The sequence below is a fragment of the Phoenix dactylifera genome, chromosome 18 (genome assembly GCF_051530095.1).
Source record: "Phoenix dactylifera cultivar Ajwa chromosome 18, Ajwa_hap1_PhDact_Kaust_v1.1, whole genome shotgun sequence".
In the NCBI taxonomy this organism is placed as follows: domain Eukaryota; kingdom Viridiplantae; phylum Streptophyta; class Magnoliopsida; order Arecales; family Arecaceae; genus Phoenix; species Phoenix dactylifera.
In genome coordinates this window covers 17,293,695-17,307,367 of record NC_143207.1, presented here as the reverse complement: position 1 = coordinate 17,307,367, position 13,673 = coordinate 17,293,695, and the positions used below count along the sequence as shown (strand labels likewise).

Below are 13,673 nucleotides of genomic sequence, written 5' to 3'. Positions count from 1 at the left end.
GCAAGATGAGTCTGCAAGCTTATCCTATTTCTTCAAATAGGGCAGCCATTTTTATCTTTCGAGGATAAGTCTGAGTACGTCAAATTTCATATCAGATGGATTCAGCTCATTTTTTACCCTAAGGCAATTGAAAAAAATATTTTTATTTTTATTATTTTTAAGTAAATATAAAATTTCTTTTGAGATTAGAAATAAATTATATTTATATCCAATAGTTTGAAAAATCTACACTTATCCTCCGGAAGTTTATTTTTATTCAACACTTTAGCTCATAACTTAATAGTAATCTTAAACAGAATCCAAATACCATATCATAAAAAATTTAACCAAAATAACCTTAAGTGACACAACAACCATCCAAGAATATAAGAAAATAGTTTACTAATATTATTAATTTAACTGGGTATAAGTATAGATTTTACAAATTTACTGAATTTAAGTATAATAAATATAAACCTAAAAAAATTATTTTTTTTATTTTTAATTTTTTAAGCTTTGGAGATGCTACTCTCCACCCTTTTTCTACACCTGATATTTTGTAGGATCAAGGCTTAATTTCAACGAAGGCCAAATTGAGTACCCATATCCTTCAAACCAAACGCCATCTCTTGCCAAAGCGGGACGAGCCAATACCACCCGAGCCCAGGCTAGGTTAGTCATCTCGAATTATGTATTTTTTTACTCAAGTTAGTTTGGTTTTAGTAAGCTTTTAATTGTTTTGTTTTGTTTTATTATTATTATTTTGAGTAAAGATATGAGCAAGTTGGTTGCTAGTGTGAAGTGGTCCCAAAAGAACTCTGGTTCGAGTCCTCGTGACGGATCGATACGTAATCGTAGTGACGTTGCAAGGGTCCGTGGCACGAAGTTGCGTGTCAAACTAACCACTTGAACCTTGAAGCAGTCGTAGTGACGCTCTCACTCTCAAATGAGAGCACCCATCGTTTTCACAAGAACAAGGTTCATGATGTAGAATAACAACAAGCAATATATTTGATATCAACTAATTGTTAATAATTATGATATAAAATAAAAAATAAATAATTACTTATTATTTAATAAAAAACATTTTTTTCTATAAAATAGTAAAAATATCAAGTAGCATGTGTTATAGTATTATATCAATTGTGACGTAAAGGTTTACTATATATTATGTGCAATGGTAGTACGGTGGAAACAGAGCTTTGATTCCACCGAAGTAGCTCAGGTTCGAAACGTGTGGGCATCGATTAAATATGGGGATCGAATGCCCCCCGCCTGGTTTGTCCGGTGGAGTCGCTATCTGATCTGTCGGATGCTTAGGTGGTGCTGGTATGAATTACTCACACGTGGGTTTTTCACGGGTAGGAGAGGGTATGAGTAAAATTTATCTACCCGTATCGAACATTTTCTAGCAGGAGGGGCCAGTGGGGGTTGCTATGCGGGTGAGGTTCTCCCCACCTCCCTCTTCCCTTTTCCTAAGCCAAAAAAAAAAAAAAGTGCATTGTCCAATGCAAGCTAAAGAAAAATATAAATATAAATATAAATCATTAAATAGTATTAAGCAGAAAACATAAATATACTAGATTAATATTAAAAATAATAAAAATATTTTTAAAAAATAAAGAGTACTAACAAAACCTCATTAGAATACCAAAGGATATAAAAAAGAAATAAACTGAAATTATAAAATGAGAATAAAAGTATGAATAAAAAAAGCATAATAAAAAATTATTTAAAGAATAATACTAAGCAGAAAACATAATATATTAGTAAATATTAAAATAATAAAATATTTTGAAAAAATAAAGAGTACTAACAAAACCTCATTAGAATACCAAAGGATATAAAATGGAAATAAACTGAAATTATAAAATGAGAATAAAAGTACGAATAAAAATAATAATAATAAAATATTTATTTAAAAATATAAAATTTTAAATTTCAAATGATGATATAAAGAAAACAATAAATGTAAATAAAATAGAAACTAGATAATCTAAAAAAATGGAAATGGACTCTAAAGACTATAATAAAGTTATTAGTCATAATAATTAAAGAAATAGAAAAGTAAAATCTAAGTAAAATAATTAAAAACAAAATATGGAGTTAAAAAGAAACTAAAGCATAAGTGAAATAGATAAAAATAACCATGAAAATGTAGCATCCCATGGTCGTTACTTAAAAGTTCATGGTAGACACATGTAAAATAATCAAAGTCTCCCAAACTTATGAGGAATCGTATTATAAAAAGTAGCTGAAAATAAATATAAAATTGATAACATTATCATATTACATAGTTCAAGTAAATAATAGAATTGAATTGCTGTTTCTTTTTTTTTTTTTCTATTTCAGTTCTCACAAATGAATAGGAAGCACAATTCCAATTTTTCTTTTGTTCTCGCTCTTTCTACTAATTGTATTATAATTTTATTCACGATATTATTAATTATATGCATTCAATTAGATAGAGAAAATCCCGGCTTCAAAAGATTCTTTCATTATAACAATAAAGATATTTGAAAGTGGAAAATGTGAGCCGCTTGGACGAACCCAAGAATTGGTTTCCCAAGTTCTGATTCACATGAAAACAAGAACATTAATCCTGTGTTTCCTTGGCCGAATGTTTAACTTTTGGTTGGAATAGCTGGGAATAGTTTTTTCATGTGAAAAAAAAGGTAAAGAAAAAGAATAACAAGTACGTCACACTTCGACCCGAGATCGCGAACGGAGGATCTAGGCAACTACTGCATACTTTTAGAAAACTTTTTCTACAAGCATACAAGGTATCTCAACATGATATCACAAATATGCAGAAGAATAATTTGACTAATAATATGCAAACTCTATTTCTTTAACTAACTCAACTACAATATTTCACAATTCCAACATTAGTTTAAGATAATACATCAGTTTAAATAAAATCTAATCTAAGATAACTTGTGTCATAGTTCTTTCAGTCGCTCTTCCAAATTGGAAAACTCTAAGTCAAGCTAAATCTTCGAATTTGTAAAAACAGTAAGAAATCATATGATGAGCTAGACAACCTAGTAAATAATGAATACCTTAACTAGACAATTTATATAATTACATAAAATATAAATAAAATTACGATGAATCGGTATAAATTGAGTTTTTACTAAGTATATAACCAGCCATATCCTATTCCTATTGTACTAGTGAACACCATATTTTAGAAACTATGTATTGATTTATATGGAAGTATAAATTGAGTTTCTACCAAATATGTATCAGCATAGTTTCTATTGGCGCATCAATTTTTTTATTTATTTTTTAAAGTTATAGAATTTATGGATTTCGTTAATAGGCTTTATTTGATTTTTGAATTCCATCGTGGGAGGAAACCTAACCAAAAAAAGAGTCCCACCTCATATGATTTTTGCTCTCTTTGGAAGATCACAACTTAAGTCATACTTTATTCCGGACACAATTTCAGTCTAATTCGAAGAACTCATTAAATTTCCATTAGTGAGCGAATCCTCGTAAATAGTCTTTCCAAATCCGCCATCCTCCCCTCCTTCCCCAGAAATACTCTCTCCCTATATAACCAACCATCTTCCTTCTTCGACAAAGCCTTATGAATGCATGCAGCTGGTCCCAAAGATTCCAAGCCCAGGAAGGAGACAGAGAACCCTCGCGCGTGAGTTCTTAGCTCTCCTTTTCTCTTTCACTGTCGCCTTTCTTTGGGTCTTTATTTATTCTAAGTAAACCATAACTCTCTTCTGGAGGCTCCCTATGAAGTCATATATGAAGACATCTTATACTATAGTGATGACAGGTCTCACCTTCAACGCGAGTTCTAGACAGAGAAATTTGGCATCTCTTAGGCTCTTCGGAAGGGACTTTTGAAAGAGGCATCACTGCAGTCGTATAAATCAGGAGGCATGCATGAGAGCAGAATCCAACACCAATTTGATAAAGTTATAGAGTAGTCCCCCCGTACTGCCTTGGTGCAGAGCCACGTGCTCTCTCTCCTGATTCCGTATAATCCAACCAGAGTAGCTCGGTGCAGAAGCTGCTAAGAAAAATATTGGATCTCTGCCATCTTCAGCACCTCATTCGGAGTGCATCATCATCTCTTGCTTCCTTCTTTCCTTCGATCCCTTATCTTTTTTTATCTTTTGTCTCGTTGCTGATCGCTTTATTGCCTCCTCCTAACAATAGTCACCTTCACTGCTTTCCAATGCAACAGTTCTTTTGCTTGCTATCCTTGGTGTTTGCTAGTCTAAGCTTAAGCTTCCACTGTCAAAACAGATTTACTGGTCTCCCTAGTTTGAAGTTTTGAAGCTTGTGTAGTTTTTAATACATAGCACCTGCTGTGTGAAGAGTTTTTTAACCTTCTGTTACTCCTTTTGTTTTTTTATCTCAGTTGGGTTGGATTTGTCTTGGCATACATCATTAGCTTCCATGGAGGTGGTCAAGGAGTACTTCGACATAGTAGCTTTTTCACTTTTAGTGAGTTGGATTACTCTGGAGTTTGTGAGATTGAGGAAGGCCTTTCCTGAGGGTGGAGTGGTTGGAGAAGGATCAGCAGGAAGAAGGTATAGGGTTTTAGATTGGGTTATAGCTCTCTGCAACATCTTGATCTCCATCATCTATCTGGGATTTTGTATTCATGAGACTTGGAAGCTGAAGACCGTCCCGCCTTTGGGACTTGTTTTCGCTGCAATGTGCTGGATTCTGGTAACTTTGTTTGCAGCTTATTGCAAGCTAAAGAGAGTGGGAGGGAGCCATAGTTGGCCTTTAGTCCTTGTTTCGTGGTGGGTGTTTTCTTGCCTGCTAAAATTCTTCACCATCTCTATATATCTTTTCAACCATTGGAGCAAAGTACCATTGCCACTAATCTTTCCAGCTGCAAACACCACTGACTTCGCTTGCTTCCCGTTATCTGTTGTCCTCTGTTTCGGTGCTCTTTTCATGAATACCTCAGAACGTAATCTGGAACTCAAACAACCTCTGCTGCTGGAAGTAGAGAGTGAGACTTGCAGGGATAATTTCTCCAGTGCTGGGTTCTGGAGCCTTCTTATGTTTCAATGGTTGAATCCGGTCCTTGCGAAGGGGCGAGCTGAAAGGCTCGAGCTTCACCATGTTCCAGTAGTTCCTCAATCAGAGACTTCGGAGAAAGCTTATTCCTTGCTGCAAGAATCGCTCCGCAGACAGAAGCCTGAGTGCTCACCATTGCCCAGAGCAATCATTGATGCTGTTTGGAAGCCTTTGGCTATTAATGCACTCTTTGCTGGTATACAGATTCTCAAGCCTTGCTTATATTACTCTGATTCATCCAAAATGAAAAAGTTTATGATGTTTCTGGCAATCACAATTTTATGCAGGCCTCAACACTGCTTCCTCCTATCTGGGTCCATTCCTCATTACCAGCTTCGTGGAATTTCTCAATGGGAAGGATTCCACCATTGGATATGGCTCTGGATACATTCTCGCTTGCTGCTTCTTCTTTGCAAAGACTCTGGAATCCCTGTCTCAGCGGCAGTGGTACTTTGGTGCACGCCAAATTGGCATCCGAGTCCGAGCAGCACTCATGGTGTCCATTTACAACAAGTCTCTTATGATGAAGTACTCAGGCACGAGCACGGGTAAGATCATAAATTTCCTCGATGTGGACGTGGAAAGGATTGGAGACTTCTTCTGGTACATCCATGGCATATGGTTGCTCCCATTCCAGGTCTTTCTGGCTTTAATCATTCTATACAGAAACCTTGGTGCAGCAGCCTCACTCTCGGCACTTCTCATGACAATTCTAGTAATGGTGAGCAACACTCCGCTGGCCAACTCTCAGGAGAGGCTCCACTCTAAGATTATGGAAGCAAAGGACTTGAGAATCAAAGCGACAGCAGAGACATTAAAATGTATGAGGATTTTAAAACTGCACTCTTGGGAGAATGCCTACCTGAACAAGTTACTGAAACTGAGAGGTGAGGAGAGGAGCTGGCTGAGGAGATATCTTTATACATGCTCAGCCATTGCCTTCCTCTTCTGGACCTCTCCTACGCTAGTTTCGGTCGTCGCCTTTGGTGTCTGCATTTTGGTGAAGACACCACTGACTGCTGGCACAGTTCTCTCAGCTCTTGCCACCTTTAGAATCCTCCAAGAGCCAATCTACAATCTCCCAGAGCTTGTCTCTATGATCATACAAACAAAGGTCTCCATCAACAGAATCCAAGATTTCATAAAAGAAGAGCAACAGAAACCTTCAAGGCCAAACTACATCGAACAAGCCTCAGATGTTGCAATAGAGATTGAGCCTGGGGAGTACACTTGGGAAGCTGATTCGAGTTCCAAAAGGCCCACCCTCAAGATTGATAAGAAGATTACAATCACAAGGGGAGCAAAAGTTGCTGTGTGTGGCTCGGTTGGATCGGGAAAATCGAGCTTCCTGTGCAGTATAATTGGAGAAATTCCAAGAATTAGTGGTGCAGGAATTGAAGTATTTGGATCAAGAGCTTATGTGCCACAGAGTGCTTGGATTCAGACAGGAACTATCAAAGAGAATGTGCTTTTTGGGAAGGAGATGGACAGAAGCTTTTATGAAGAAGTGTTGCAGGGTTGTGCTTTGGATAGGGATATTGGACTGTGGGCTGATGGAGACTTGACCATGGTAGGAGAGAGGGGGATTAATTTGAGTGGGGGACAGAAGCAGAGGATTCAATTGGCAAGAGCTATCTATAGCAATTCAGATGTTTACTTGTTGGATGATCCTTTCAGTGCTGTAGATGCCCACACTGGTGCACATCTCTTCAAGGTATGAACATTTCCCCTGCACCCAAGGTTTAGTCATTTAAAAAATGAATTGGTGGATGATATGCTTAGTGTCTGTCTGCTTAATGTGTCAGTCCATCCCTTAGGCCACTATTTATTTTTTTCACCTTATCCTAATGTTCTTTAAATAATCACAACCTAATATTTTAATGGTCCCCAACCTTATCATCAAGTAGATGTCAAAATGGATGGTATCAATTGCACAAGCATAGTAAACTACATGATAAGGCACAAAAATTGAACATCCACTTCATGAATCATGATCTACATATCTTAAAACATAGATAAATTTAAATTTATCAGGCTTTCATAATTAAATCATGGTAAAACATAGTATCATGCTATTAAAATTGTCCATTTTGACACCTATTTGGTAATTAGGTCAGATGCCACCAAAATATATGAATTTTAATTCTTAAGCCTATTTTTTGGTATATATGATGTTGGACAGTTTCGATCTTAAATTTGGATGGTTTATTGTTGATTTCAAAGGGTGTTTTCCAATTACCCATTTTGAAATCAAGTCTGTTAATTTTTCATCAATTATTCTTCCAACCTTTACCTGACAGAATAAAAGATATTTTTTCCTATTTGGGGGTGTCTTTTCAGTGTAATTCATAGTTTTTGTGGTACCATTGTCTCCATTTTCATGAACCTTGCCAAATTTTATTACATTATATTCATTACCAAAAAGCTCCAAGTATACTTATACTTACTCTCATCTTAATTTTTATCAATATCCAATATCATGATTCTTTTTCCAAATGAAAAATATGCAACAGCATAATGAACATCTATTAAATTTTTTTCAAATAAGTATAGTCAATCTAAATATCAGCAACATTATGACAGCTTTACTGAAAATCAATACATCATTCCACTTTAGCTACCTTTTTTTTTGAAAAAAAGATTAAATCCTTAAAGAGAAGGAAAGTTCCAGGCCACTTTTATTAAGAAAATGAAAGGAACTAAGTACAGAGTCTTCTTGAGCTAATTACAATGTCTATTTACACAATCCATCAATTACAAATATTTATTACAAAAAGCCACAAGAACCACACATTTATATATAATAAGATAATTCGCTTCAGCATTATGTTCTGCAATTGAATCTACTTTGTTCCCACAGACTGCATTTTTTGTCAGCGATATCATGTGCAATTTGGAAGCAGTTTTATAGCACAATCTTATCCATTTCTAGTACTCAATTCATGAGCACTTAATGACCTCCACATCATTTATATATTATTCAGCCAAAAGCTACCTTCTGGTACCAAACTCCAACTCAGTCTCAAGTCCTTTCATGTTTTGGGCCTTGGCTTATATAGATTGATGCCAGTTGACAAAATGCTGAAAGTATATATCAGATAGATGTGCACACAAATACATTCAAAAGAATCAAATTCACTGTTGATGGCATATCTAACAAAAGTGTGAACATGTGTGCAGGAATGTCTAATGGGTTTATTGTCCAATAAGACCATCATCTACGCCACCCATCAACTGGAATTTTTAGACGCCGCGGACCTTATTCTGGTATGATCTGTGTTTCTCTCCCATTGCTCAAGCTAATGTGCATGACATAACAAAAGCTTAAGGTTCCTATTAATGCACACAAAGAGTTCATGGGGCTCACATAATGAAGTGCAAGAAATGAGTACTGCCTAACATTACTCTACATGAAAAAATTGAATTAGCTCATTATGGATAACTTATATGGCTTATTGGCAACTTAAAGGAAAGCACTTGCATGACAAATAGTTGACAATAGGTTATAGAAAATGGTTGTTTATGTTTCTTATCAGATGTTGGAGAGTTCATAACTACTTACTCTCATTCTGATAATGCATGTCTGAAAAAATAATAAAGATCAGAAGTACTAGCATGAGTTTATTTGAGAGAATAACACCTTTAAAATGTTTGCAGGTAATGCAAGATGGAAAGATCGTTCAATCTGGAAACTATGAAGATCTGATTGCAGACACAGATGGGGAGCTGGTACGGCAAATGACAGCACATAACCATTCACTGATCCAAGTGGCACCACCCAAAGAGCATGGTTTGCCAATTGTTAAAAGACATAAGGTGAAGCAAATGGAAGTAAAAGAAGTAAAACATGATAATTCTAAGAGGAACTCAGAGATTTCAGAAGGAATGAATGAAGAAGAAAGGGAGACTGGAAGAGTGAAGTGGCATGTTTACCGCACCTTTGTCACTTTGGCATATAAAGGAGCTCTTGTTCCAGTTATACTGTTCTGCCAAGTTCTCTTCCAAGGGTTACAGATGGGCAGCAACTACTGGATTGCCTGGGCAACTGAGAAGGAAGATCAAGTTAGTAGAGAGAAATTAATAGGAATTTTTGTTCTACTCTCTGGGGGCAGCTCTGCGTTTGTCCTGGGAAGGGCAGTTTTACTAGCAACAATTGCAATTGAAACAGCTCAGCAGCTATTTCTTAGCATGACAAAAAGCATTTTTCGAGCGCCGATGTTCTTTTTTGACACAACACCTTCCAGTCGAATCCTTAACAGGGTCAGTATCTCACCGGTTTCTAAGATCATAATATTATCTTTAGCGAGTTTATAAGGCAAAGTTGGCCACATTGCATGAGTTCATGGAATTTATCATATGTTTCTGAACTGAAATTTAATATCATCATCAGCTATGTTAACTTAAAAATTATGGAGTTGGAAAACTGACGTTCTTTCATTTTCAGTCTTCTACAGATCAAAGCACAGTGGACACAGATATTCCTTACAGGCTAGCTGGACTAATATTTGCACTAGTTCAGCTCCTTCTCATCATTGTTCTTATGTCACAAGTTGCATGGCCTGTGTTCATTCTCTTCATCATCATACTAGCAATCTCCATGTGGTATCAGGTAATCCAATAAGCCCACTTCTTAGATTTTTTTTTTTTCTGTAAGATTCAGACCTAAATGTTCTTTAGATAGATCATCATACTTGACTGCATGGAATTGCAAGCTGCCTTTAATCATATCCATATCCATGACACCCATATGCAAACTTTTTGTGCAAAAAGCATCTCCATAGTGACTGATTATGCAGAAAAGTTTGATGTCTTCCATATTCAACATTGATAACATACCCAGGAACTGATTAATGATCAATTTCCTTTTTATTGATCTCCTATATAAATGTACAGTTAACACTTTAAACGATCATTATTTTCCTGCAGAATTACTATATCAGTGCTGCTAGAGAATTAGCTAGAATGGTTGGGATTAGAAAAGCTCCAATTCTCCACCATTTTTCAGAGTCCATTGCTGGAGCTGCAACTATCCGCTGCTTCAATCAGGAGGACCGCTTTTTCGCGAGGAACCTCAGCTTGATCGATGACTATTCTCGCATTACCTTTCACAATTCTGCAACCATGGAATGGCTGTGTGTTCGCATTAATTTCCTTTTCAACCTTGTCTTCTTCCTTGTACTGATCATCTTAGTGACAATGCCAAGGAATGCCATCGATCCCAGTAAGCTTTCTCCAGTAACGTACATTCAGATAGTGAGATATATGCTGTCATAGGTACTGATGAATTTAATTTGGCTTTCAGGCCTTGCAGGACTTGCTGCTACCTACGGTCTAAATTTAAATGTACTGCAGGCTTGGGTCATATGGAATCTCTGCAATGTAGAGAACAAGATGATCTGCGTAGAAAGAATTCTGCAGTTTTCCAACATACCAAGTGAGGCCCCTCTGGAAATAGAGAACTGCAGACCAGAAGAAGAGTGGCCAAGCCATGGAAGAATTCAGCTAGATAACCTCCATGTTCGCTATAATGCTGAGCTTCCTATGGTCCTCAAAGGAATCAGCTGCACCTTCCCAGGAGAGAAGAAAATAGGAGTTGTTGGCAGGACAGGGGGTGGGAAATCTACACTCATCCAAGTTCTTTTCAGAGTGGTAGAGCCATCAGCAGGAAGGATAATGATCGACGGAGTAGACATTTGTCAACTGGGTCTGCATGATTTGAGATCTAGATTGAGCATAATACCACAAGAGCCAACACTTTTTCAAGGAACTGTGAGAGCAAATTTGGATCCTTTGCAGCAGCATTCAGATTCAGAAATTTGGGATGTAAGCATTATACTATTTCTATCCATTCTATGGGTGCACAACCAAAAAATAATTCAACTGACATCGTACAACTTGCAGGCTCTACGTAAGTGTCGTCTTGAGGAGATAGTAAAGCAAGACCAGAGGCTGCTTGAAGCACCAGGTAGTTAAAAAGTTTCTGAAGGAATAAGCATTACCTTCAAGATGTCTTCTTTCTGCTCATCTTCTACTTCTAATTATATAACAAAAATGAGGTTTTATGGTACAGTTGCAGAAGATGGCGAGAATTGGAGCGTGGGGCAGAGACAACTGATTTGCCTGGCGAGAGTGTTGCCAAAGAAGACGAGGATTCTTGTGTTGGATGAAGCTACAGCTTCAGTAGACACTGCAACTGATAACTTCATCCAGAAGACCATAAGAGAAGAAACGGGCAACTGCACGGTCATCACAGTGGCACACCGAATACCTACAGTCATTGATAGCGACTTGGTTCTCGTACTTGATGCAGGTACACAGGAAAAAAATAATAAGTATAAGAAAATGGAAATTGCGTAGTTAATCAACTGATGATTTTCTCAAATGTTTCAATTGACAAATTGCAATTGTTATGATGCAGGAAGAATTTTGGAGTTTGATTCTCCTGACGTTCTTCTTAAAGATGAATCGTCAGCCTTCTCAAAGCTGGTGTTGGAGTTCTTTAGGAGGTCAAGGAGCAATCATGACTCAGAATTCACTTGAAACAGGAGGAGGATACCATAGAGCATATATACTTGCTGATATGTGACAGATTCTGATGTCATTCAAGGGTATTTATGAAAAGCATACTGCCACCTTGATAGATAACAGAAAGAATAATGAAAGACTAGCATCATTAGCAGCCACAATAACTAAAGATTATTGGGTTTATACCAATATACACAGCAATAGACATAGAAAAACAAGAAAGGATGATCAAAGATCAGGAAAAAAGATGATACAGGACAATGCTTAAAAAAGAATTTGATGGATGAGTTACATCTCACACAGAAAGTTATATTTTCTATCACAATTTTTATGTTCATACGAAATTTCATTGCCGATATGTTACATACTAATGCAAACTGAAGCTGTAGTTTGACAGAATTAATTTGGGTAAAAGATCATAATGACGGTATCTTTATTATGATACATGGAGATGCATCATATAACGACAAGCCTCAGTCTTAAATCATCAGATTCCAGAACCAAGATCTATAGCTGTCAGTCGTTTTGTATTTCTTCCACAGAAAAACCATGATTCAATAGACAGGTGCTTGCCAACATCTTAGAGCTTCATCTAGTCTCTAGCCATGCCAATATATTCTAAAAGTTGCGTCGTACCTTTTCTTGGTTACTTATATGTCCAAATTACTTTCCAAAACTTCATTCTTCTAGTTTTAGTTTAATTGTGGGTGAAAAATAATGAAGGATACTACTAGCAGAGCTCATTTGTGTTTGGAAACAAAGCTCTCTATTTTTATTTTTTTTTTGTTAGACCGGATGATTCATATAACACGTGTACAAATGCACCAAATAAAATCTGAAAACAGAATATCACAAAGCTCCAGATGTAGCTCCCCATCCTTTATCCATAGGGTGCTATCAGAATGGTTAGCCACGTAGGTGGCCACCCAATCTCCAGCCCCATTGGCTTCTCTAAACACATGCTGGCCTTTTGCATCGAGGGATCTTTAATTTCCGTATCCTAAATTCTGGAATAGAAACCTGTTTAAATTTCTAGGGTGGTGTAACCTTGTGTGTTATTATGGTAATAATGGTCATTGAATTACTATAAATTCCTTGCAAATGCTACATTCATCCTGGTATTTTTTCAGGGGTGATGATAGGCAGCTGAGTGTTGTGCTTGTTCCATGATTACAGGATTGATAATGGCGGGTCCTTTCATTATTAGCAATGCTTGCATTTAGGATTCGTTATTATGTAATATGATTGTTATTAAGATATGATTTAAGTTCTGGAGACCTTGATCGTGAAAGATATTTTTATTCACCAAGGGACATAGATGAAATTGTTATGAATGTCTAAAAGAGCAAAGTCTAAAACAATTTATACTATAACAATTTTGAAGTCCTGCTATTGTATACACATACGCATATATTGTGAGTTCTTAAATAAGGATTATTATATAGCCATAAAGGGAATAATGGTCTTCTTTTGGCAATTTATCTATTCAAATAAATGTAAATATATTTTAAATCAAATTTCCATGCCAACTAGAAAAACAATTTTCATTTATTTAATAGCAACACAATCAAGTAATATTGTTCATTATTTTTCAATATATGACTACGGACATCTATTCTAAGATTTGTTATTTTTTTACCATCAATAAATTGAATTCACGATTTAAATGGGAAAATAATGGTCATGATTTTATTATAATACAAACAATGATTATGTTCATAATTTGATGGTTTACACCCTTTTAAAACCCGAGAGGCATTTCTAAACATTTAGGCCTATGTAATTCAAGTGGATGGGTCTTTCCCATTTTACTTAAAAAATAGTTTTGCTGAGTTTCACTTTTTGTGGATATTGATCTATTTAAATAAGTGACTAATGAGAGGGATAAGGTGGTTTCTAAAACGTCTTCAATTATAAATTTTTTTAATACCAGGGTTACAAAAAAGTGGTACCGATATATATAGTATTTGGATAATTATAAGAAATATAAAAATTCTAATTTATCTCTAGAGGATGCGAAGAGGAAAGATATATTACATGCAACAATATTGACAAACATAAACTTATTCTTATTTAGGGAATAGGGAGAAGGCGATTAATAAAATTTT

At 36.0% G+C, this 13,673-nt stretch overlaps 1 protein-coding gene across 1 annotated transcript; it reads left to right on the top strand.

The window, feature by feature from the left end:
• The first annotated feature begins 4,136 nt into the window (after nt 1-4,136).
• On the top strand, nt 4,137-12,536 carry LOC103697619 (putative ABC transporter C family member 15). Its single transcript, XM_088714326.2, has 11 exons — nt 4,137-4,259; nt 4,367-5,236; nt 5,328-6,754; nt 8,221-8,307; nt 8,698-9,300; nt 9,485-9,649; nt 9,967-10,261; nt 10,343-10,863; nt 10,942-11,005; nt 11,111-11,350; nt 11,459-12,536. Exons 1-11 carry the CDS (start codon nt 4,181-4,183, stop codon nt 11,578-11,580), a joined length of 4,473 nt encoding a protein of 1,490 aa, XP_088570452.2. The 5' UTR covers nt 4,137-4,180; the 3' UTR covers nt 11,581-12,536.
• Nucleotides 12,537-13,673: the final 1,137 nt, after the last annotated feature.

Bases quoted from the DNA above. Each gene is read 5' to 3' on its own strand.
- LOC103697619 (XM_088714326.2), top strand. From the start codon at position 4,181: ATGCAACAGTTCTTTTGCTTGCTATCCTTGGTGTTTGCTAGTCTAAGC. The intron at 8,308-8,697 runs GTATGATCTGTG...AAATGTTTGCAG, and splicing joins ACGCCGCGGACCTTATTCTG to GTAATGCAAGATGGAAAGAT. The intron at 9,301-9,484 runs GTCAGTATCTCA...TTTCATTTTCAG, and splicing joins CCAGTCGAATCCTTAACAGG to TCTTCTACAGATCAAAGCAC.